Source organism: Pundamilia nyererei, unplaced genomic scaffold (genome assembly GCF_000239375.1).
Source record: "Pundamilia nyererei isolate P.nyererei 1_Seehausen unplaced genomic scaffold, PunNye1.0 scaffold00150, whole genome shotgun sequence".
In the NCBI taxonomy this organism is placed as follows: domain Eukaryota; kingdom Metazoa; phylum Chordata; class Actinopteri; order Cichliformes; family Cichlidae; genus Pundamilia; species Pundamilia nyererei.
The window spans coordinates 58772-67515 of record NW_005187551.1 but is presented as its reverse complement, the minus strand read 5'-3'; the positions used below and the strand labels follow the sequence as shown (position 1 = coordinate 67515).

General features: G+C 44.0%; 1 protein-coding gene across 3 annotated transcripts in view; it reads right to left on the bottom strand.

Moving 5' to 3' along the window:
* Positions 1-16: 16 nt before the first annotated feature.
* zfhx2 (zinc finger homeobox 2) overlaps positions 17-8744 on the bottom strand; it is an 11870-nt gene continuing 3142 nt past the window's right edge. For 2 of the 3 annotated variants that reach the window (XM_005744847.1, XM_005744846.1), the window contains exons 3-5: positions 6924-6981; positions 2418-6595; positions 17-1829 (exon numbers count right to left, since the gene is read on the bottom strand). In XM_005744847.1, the coding sequence (XP_005744904.1) occupies positions 1425-1829; positions 2418-6595; positions 6924-6981 (4641 nt within the window). In that variant the 3' untranslated portion in view covers positions 17-1424. The remainder of the gene's footprint in view (positions 1830-2417; positions 6596-6923; positions 6982-8744) is intronic. The other variant, XM_005744848.1, reaches the window with a different exon arrangement.

Below are 8744 nucleotides of genomic sequence, written 5' to 3'. Positions count from 1 at the left end.
ACACACACACACACACACACACACACACACACACACACACACACACACACGGTGAGGAAATCAGCCCAATTTGTCAAATTCAGACTGAATTCTCCAACAGGAATCTCCCGGACTTGGACGTGTATCCCACAGTAGCCGTTTTAAAAAAAAAAAGTAATCTTCACCCACCGGTCTGAAGAGCTAAATTCCAAAATGAGACGCACACATTTGGGTAGGAAGTGAAATTTACAGCAAACGTGTGAAAGCATGATAGTTTGTAATTCTACACCTTGGCCAAGAGATTGCTGACAACTTTATAAACATGTGACATTCACAAATATTCTCCCAAAAACAAAAAAATGTTAATGTAAAAGCATTTTGGAATAAAGCTCTTCTTCAATACGCCCAAGTATTATACTCACACCTAAAGCATGTTTCATTTGATTAGGGAAAAAAAACAAAAAAACAAAAAACAAAACAACAAAAAAAACTATTTCACTTTATATTAAGGCATCCAACATGCATCAGCGTATCCTTCCATAAAAGACACCTGCATTCGAATGCTTAAAAACATTTCAAAACAATGTAAAATGTGTCAAAGTGCGGTATGCCAAAGATTCTACTTCCCTCAGCCTCTTTTTGCGCTGCCTATTTGGATTGTCGTGAAACTATGAACATGAATATGGGAACAATTCAACAGCCCTATTCTCTCCAAAGTACCTCCTTTTATATCCCAAAGTAGTGAGTAGACAACACTCTTCATTTCACCCTTCTGTGGCAATTAAAAAGGGTGGCGGTTAAGACCAGTTCTTTCTCTCCCAATGATTTAGTCCAGTCGTATTTTATCCAAGCAATCTTTGCCCTAAAAGTGAAAGTAGGCGTGAGAAAAACAATTCCACAGGAGCAAAGTGGGAGTTATACATGTCAGCATTTCCATGTTATCCCAAAAAGTGTTTCCCAAAAATCCCCCCATGGCCTCTGCCAAAAAAAGAATGAAAAAAGAAAAAGGAAACACTTGCATCAGTTTTTAGGGTACAACAGCTCAAGCGTGGCAAGCTGAGTGCCTTTACAAATTATAGGAAGGTCATAGAAGTAAGGTAATACATAACCACAGGGTTAGGACCAAAAATGTCTGGATAAAATGAGGATTAAGGGAACTCTGAGGAGGGTGGGGGTGTTATCACTTATCAGACAGCAACTGATTAAGTGACAAGCAGCAAGAAAAGAGTCTGCTGTTGTATTTGATACCAGGTGAGCTCTACAGATAACGGATATCAAGTCAGTGTAGGTTGAGCAAAGGATAGCGGGTGCAAGGGGGGAGCAAACATCAAAAACTAAAGAATATTAGTTTTTGAGGATTAGTGCTCAAATCTGTTTATTAAAATCTGAGGAGCCCAAATGGGTCCAACAATAGTCAGTGTGCAGACCAATCCTGATCTGAGTCTTTAACTGTTGCTGGTGGCCATCGCTGGAGGCAACTCGATTATTATCTCCCCTTCAGAACCACCGCCAGAGCTGGTTACAGTAGTGGAAAGAGCAGCACTGCTGGTTCCGCTCTTGTTGACGAGCGCCGTCGGCTGGCCAAAGTTAGTGGTTCTCAGGGTTGCCAGGTGACGCGGAGAGAAGACGTGGGCCCTTGCTGCAGCCCGGGATTCAAATGAGACGTTGCAAGCATCACAGCGCCCCGTCAGGGTCTCCTTTGGCACCGGCTGACCCGGCACTGGGGAAGCTGGAGGTTCGGTAACCATTAGCTGAACAGGCTTGGGCAGGATGGGTCGATTGGCCTTGAGAGCGCTGTACTGCAGGTAGCTTCCTGAGCTCATGTCTACCTTCGCGCCTGAAAGAGGAGACTGAGAATCCCACATTGGAGAGTGGAGATGCAAACAGAGAAGGAAAGGAGGTATGTTTAATGTTCAGAGTTTTAAAATGAACAAAGCAAAATTTAGGCTGTCTGGATATTTGCTGAGGACAAGTTATCACGTTTCCTTAAATTTGAGCAATATTACCGAACTCAACCATATCAGCAACCTTATGTGTATAAAGTGGTAATCCCAAAAGACAAGAGTCAAGCAAGCTTGTCATTAAAGTAGTGAAAGCTAGTGAGGGAATTTGGAGCTTTTATTTGTCAGATATTTTTAAGTAGGATTACTGAAATACATGCCCATTGCTTTACTTTATCCATTTATGTCTCAACTGATTTTCCAGGGTAGAAATGGTTGAATGTAATACTCCAACACCACCTCTAAAACCGCACAGCAGACCTAAATAAAACTCTTATTCAACATATTTTTAAAGAAAAGCATGTGTTCCTACTCTCTGCATTACATTTGCAAATATAAACAGTAAGTTTGTATTTTTAACGATGTATCAATAAAAAGGAGGGAAAAAAGTTGTTTGTTTTTTTAATGTCATTCTCATAGAAAAACTTGTCAGCTTACCATTTTCTCCTGCTGCAGCCTCCAGCGCTTCTCCTTCGCTCTTGTGTTTTGGAACCAAATCTGCACCACCTTGAGCGGCAGGTTGAGCTCAGTGCCAATTGCCTCGCACTCCATGGCGTTGGGATGGGCACAGGTCTCGTAACATGACTGCAGAATGGACAGTTGTAGGCAGGACAAATGAGTGCGTGGTCTACGGCTGGATGAGTGGGGCAGAAAGCTGCTTTCTGTTGGGCTTGATTTAGCTACACATGGGGTGGAAGGGCTGGCCACTTTGGCAGAACTAGGGGTGTTAGGGCTGACTGGTGCAATGCTGGGGGTGGGAGGAGGGGGGATGGTACGAGGAGCTGTGTGCGTAGGAAGAGCCAGTTGTTCTCTTGATAGAGTGTTGATCTTAATGGGGACTTTGGAAGTCCAGTAGTTCAGCCCATTCTGTTTTTGTGGCACCACTGCTGTGGCTGAAGGCCTGTTGTTGATGGGAGTTGTGGGGAGCTTCGGCACCATGCGGTTAGTGGTTCCTGGTCCAAGACCAATCTCATTTTCGTTATCCCGCTCCTCATCGGTCTTTTCTTCCTCACTCTCGTCTTCTAGCTTTCGTTTCTGGGCTGGTCGTGGGGCAATTGGAATCAAATCCTTGGGTGGCACCAAGAGGACAGGGGTATTTGCTTTGGGTGCAACTTTAACCATGGTGATGTTGCTGGTGGTTTCGAGCGTGGTCTTTGGCACTGCAGAAGCACTGCTGCTCACAGGAGATGCTGTGGTGGAAGAAACGAACTCCTTCGGCTTTATAGGAACGGGGGATATTTTTTTCATCACAACTGGCGCTTGTTTGGCCAGTTCATTTACAGGCTCCCTCTCTGTCTTGATGAGGGTGCGAACAATCGGAGTAGTTGTAATTCCCCCGGTATTGTTTGTAGCAGGCTTGTTAGTGAATATGGGTTTGGAAAGAGGCCAAGTAAATTTGATGAGAGGTTTGCCAACTGCCGCCAAGGTCCCGTCGCCGATGAATCTGACCTCGCCTTTTCTTTCCCTTGCCCTCATGTTCTGGAACCAAATCTGAACCACCTTCTTTGGAAGGTGAACCCACTCTGAGATCTGTTCAAACTCATGTTTCCCAGGATTTGGGTCTTTGAAATAGCAGCCATACAGAATATCAAGTTGTTCTGCTTGTATGATGGTCCTTGAACGACGCATATCCCGGTACCTTTTTCCTTTGGACTTCCTCTGCTCCTGTTCTTGCTCCCTCTCCTTTTCTCGGTCCCTTTCCAATAGTGTGGTGTTCATTTTTTCTCCAGGCCTCATATAAATGCTAGACTTGGTCACATTACTGCAGTTGACCATGTTTGTAACATTGTTAGAAGAGGGCATGGCAGTAAGAGATTCCGGCTTAACCTGGACGACTACCAGACCTTTGGATGTGGGCCTCAGGCCAAGTCCGTCCAGCAACTGTCCCTTCTGTGCTGCAATTGTATCAGCCAGAGATGAGGACAGAGCAGACTTTGAGCTGTTTTTGCCCATGCTGAGATCAAGAGCTGACTCACAGTCGTCACCATTGGACAGGTAGTGGGAAGTTTGGTTTTGTGAGAAGAGAGATTGCGAGAGAAGAGAGTTGGAGAAGCGTGTGATGGTTGGTGGGTTGGGAAAGATGGGGACTTTGCTTCCATCCCCAACCACCGAAGGAGTAAGGGAGAGAACATAGGGGCTAAGAAATGGAGTAGAAAAGGGAGTGAATGACAAGGGAAGTGAGTGGAGAGCACCAGTTGGGATTTCAGAGGGATCTGCTGCATTGGACTGTGAGCTTGGAGGATCACCTTGGGCCTCCAACTCTAGATCTACATCTGGGTCTTGCCTTTCCTTTTTTAGCTCCAGATCATGTTCAAACTTCTCTCTCTGTTTTTTTCTCTTGGCCCCTTGACTACCTCCGCCATCCTCATCTTCGTATTCATCCTCTGCATCGGAAAGAAACACAGTCGTGGAGCGCAATACCTTTCCTCCAACTGAACCCTTATCGCCGTGGACCTCCCGCTGTGCTTCGTCTTTAGCAGGGCTTTCAGGATCATCTCTTAAAGACCCATTCTGACTTTCCTCATCTGAAACAATGACAGAAGTGTAGACCTCATTCTCTGAATCCGATGTGAGACAGGAATCTCCCTGACCCTCCCTTCCCAACTCCCTGTGTTTGCGTTTCCCTCTTGTACTAGACAAATCCATGGCCTGATTACTAAATGGTTCAGCATCATCCTCACCTTCTGCTATTATGAGTGAGCTTTCCTCGTCATCATAGTCATTATCAGAACTCTGACAATTTCTTGTAACACCGGTCAGCTGTTCCAACTCTGTCGCCCTCTGTCTTTGTTTTGTGTGTCTAGCTTGGGTCAGCCACCTTCGAACCTCTTCTTCAGAAAGACCCACCTCTCGGCCCAGCGCTTCACAGTCCTCATAGGGAGGACTTGCAGCATCAGCCTCACTACGTGACTCAAAGAAGGCCCAGAGAACCTCTGACTGGAACTCTGAAAGCACTGGAAGGTCTGGATAAATGGAATCCACTGTATTACAATGAAGACGATTTTGGCTGTTAGTTAAGGCATTGGTACTTGAGCTGGATTTTGGAGTGCCAAGAGAGCCACATGGGCTTGTGCCTGATTGGGATTTTTGAGGAGTAGAATCAGGACTAAGGGTAAGGTTTAAATTTACAGGACTGAGGCTCGAGTTGCTGGGCACAGATGCAGAAGGGGAGAGGTTGTTATTGCGGAGGCTCTTCTCTGTGCCCGCTGGGGAGAGATTCAGGCTAGCTGCTTTATCACCTTCCAGGTCCAACTGATTTGTTGAGCAGTCTCCATCTGTTGTGCTGTCTTCATGTGCCTTCCCATTGTTTTCATTATTCTCAACCTTTATGTTACTTTCTATATCAGAACACTGTGAAACGTCTGTACTGTTCTCCTCCTTATGTTTCTGGGCAGTACGGTTATGCTCATCTTTGACCTGATCAGAGATCTTTTCTTCAACAGTCTCATTTCTAGCCTCACTTTTTTGTTCTCTCTCACTCTTTAAAGTCTGTTTTTGCTCTTCCCCACAGAGCTGTATGTTTGTTGGAACTCCTGCAGAGGGCCACTGGTTCTGTAAGCTGTTAAGTCTTTGGGTTAGAAGGGCTTGCTGGGCTGTGCTGAGACCTACGAGTGGCACGCACTGGGTAAGGAGCTGGCCCTGCTGGTTCTCTTGGTGCTGCTGGGTTTGGGCTTGGAGCCCATTTAAGATCAAGGGCATGACCATTTGAGGCTGAGGCACAAGCTGAGGTGCAGCGGCACCAGGAGCAGCACTAGCTGCAAACAGGGAGGGGAGGAGGGAGTGTGACAGCGTGTTGGGACTGGAAGTGAGGAGGGTGAGAAAGGCCGAGACCGCCTGAGCTGAGGCCACAGGGGAAGTGAGGAGGGAGGGAGCCACTTGTGAAGTTGGAATCTGCTCGCCTTCTTTCGCAGCAGTCACCATCAACGTCCCAGGAGCAGCACAGTTGGTGGAGGTAGCTGACTGACTGCTTCCACTTTCCGACGTGGTAACTACTGGGTTGGCAGCGCTGCCTCTCAAACCAGCAGCAGCCACTGCGCTGTTTGCAGCATGTGCAGCAATTCCAGCATTTCTGCTGCGGGTCTGGTGCAAGACAGATTTCATATGGCTCTCAAGGGTGATGGCATGATTGTAGGAGACTCGACATACAGAACACTGGTAGGGTTTGTTTGATATATATGGCCGAGACAGGATTGGAACTGAAGGAGTTTGGGGACTACTTTCTGCACCTTGTTTTCCAGAGCCTGTTGTCATTCTCTGAATGTGGGATGCAGAGTTGTAATGAACACTCAAGGCAGTTCTGCTGGGAAAACTTTCCAAGCAGGCATTACATTTGAATGAACGGGTGTTATTTTCAGCTGGCACACCGTTTTTACCAACTGACTTTTCACTAGCGTCTGGGATTTCTGTGTTTTCAGTTGCATTTTGCTGTTTGGCTCCTGTAAGTGGATTTCCCTCCTCTTCTGGCTCGGCTTCAGCTTCACCTCCCTCCTGTTCCATTATTCTCTCTTCCTCCATCTCTTTGTCTCCAAGCGTCTGGGTAGCGTCTGAACTCTTGATAGATTTGCAGGGGTCTGAAGTGATGTCTTCAGCAGGCTTCAGTTGTGAAGACTCAGCATCTGATAAGATAAATACACAATGAACAATCAAAATCAAATCAGTGGTGTAGTAAACAATAAATGCACATTTACATACGGCATGTAATTTGTATAAGTGAGAGGATTTTCCACTCCAAAAGCATGCTCTAACCTTACTCTTCGAGCCTCCTTTTGCCTTTACATAGTTTTAAAATAGATTATCACCATCAATCAATAAAGGTCAACCAAGTTAAAGTTGTTGAGATATCCAATTAGTGCGGTTACGACAACAACGGGCATGTGTTATTATCCTTTCAATTTTATAGTTTACTTCTCATGAGTTAATTACAAAAACAAGCATCACTCTCACCTGAGGACTTGTGAGCGCCTTTGTCCTCGTCTACACGGGCAGCCCGTTTTAGAACAGCCTGATAACAGAAAAGGAGAGAGTCAGCAAAATTTCCATAGCAAACTTGACTGCGGAATGGCTCTTTCGAGATGAGCTGAATGCTATAATGTAGCTTCTGTGAAGCACAACATTTGGGTGTGACTCATTGATGTGTGGTTATATTACACATAGCGAGCCTGCCTTTAATTTGCAAATTACCCTTCAGGCATAAATTAAGTAGTCTTTGATCAATTGAGCCACCAGTAAAATTCCCTTCATTTCTTAACATTATACACAACTAAACCATCGTGGTTCTTTACAGACTGTTCACAGAGATGCTTACTTTTTCAAATGTGATGGCTACTTAAATACTTTCAAAGTGACATACTCGGTAACAGGCTAAGCCAAACAATGAGATGTTCAAACTATTTAAACAACGATCACAGTCCTGACTACACAAAGGGGATATGCACAAACAAGTCATGAAAACAGAAATTACTTCAATCACATTTTAAACTACTATTAATTACAGTAGTGTGCAAAAGTCTTGCGCTAACACAGATGAAAATATCAGTTTAAAGCAAGTTTACACAATTCTAAAAAGTTTTCAAATCAATATTTGGTATGACCACTTTTAACCAGTAACACAGCCTGAACCCTTATCATTGCTTTAAGTAGTATTAAGAAATAGTTCTCCAGGCATCTCGAAAGACATTCAAAGCATTTCTTTGGATGTTGTCTGACTTTTCTTTCCTGTTATCTACCAAGATGATCCCACACAGCTTCAATAATGTTGAGGTCCGGGCTCTGGGGAGGCCAGTCCATGACTGAATGTTTCTTTGTGTTCTTCTATCCAAATATTACTTCACCAGCAGTGTGTTTGGGATTACTGTCATGCAGCAAAAATGAACCGCTTCTTAAAATATATTGCATGGTAGCTCAAAAATCTGACATTGCTTTTCATAATTCATCATTTTCACAAGATCCCCAACACCAATGACTGAAATGCAGCTCCAAACAATGACAGGGCCTCCACTGTGTTTTAAGGATGATCACTGTTGTACTGTCCTAGCCTCTTCTATAAAATACTGATAATAATTTCAGTGAAGAAGAAAAAAAAAAAAAAAAAAAAAAAAAATTCTTCATTCCTTAAGATCTGTTGACACAGATTTACAGTCTATTTGTGTACTTTGTCATACCTCAGCTTTTTCTCTCAGTTTCCTTTACTCAATGATTTTTTTGACAGACACCCTTCCACTGAGACCATTTCAGATGAGGCTTCAGTGATGGATCAACTGAAAGGCCAGATGCACCTCTCAGGTTCTGTGTCAGGTCTTTACTAGATTGTCCCGCCAATTTTCTAAGGACATGACTTTCAGATGCTATTCATCATAGTTTTAGAAGGCTACCACTTCTTTTGTCCTCCACTTGTCCAGTTTACTCAATTTTTTAAGGGCACACTGCACACCATGCCATGAAGGGCTCACCCTATCGGTGAAAAATAAATAAAGCTGGTTCCTGTTATCTTTGATCTTGGACATTTTTAAATAGTCACCTAAAGAAATGAGAACAAGTGTGTTTTTGTGACAAGCTGCTAGTAACAAAGTGTCTAAAAATACATTTTAAAAATGGTTCTTAGTCAAGTTCTCTGTTGTGTAGACAACATTCAACACAGTTTCATCCCTTCAGTTAGGTGCTATAACAAACAAACAAAACATTTGTTTGTCCATGTACTAACCATTTCCTCTGAAAATGGTCAGTACATGGACTAAAGAAAAGGCGAGTAAAAAAAAAAAAAAAAAA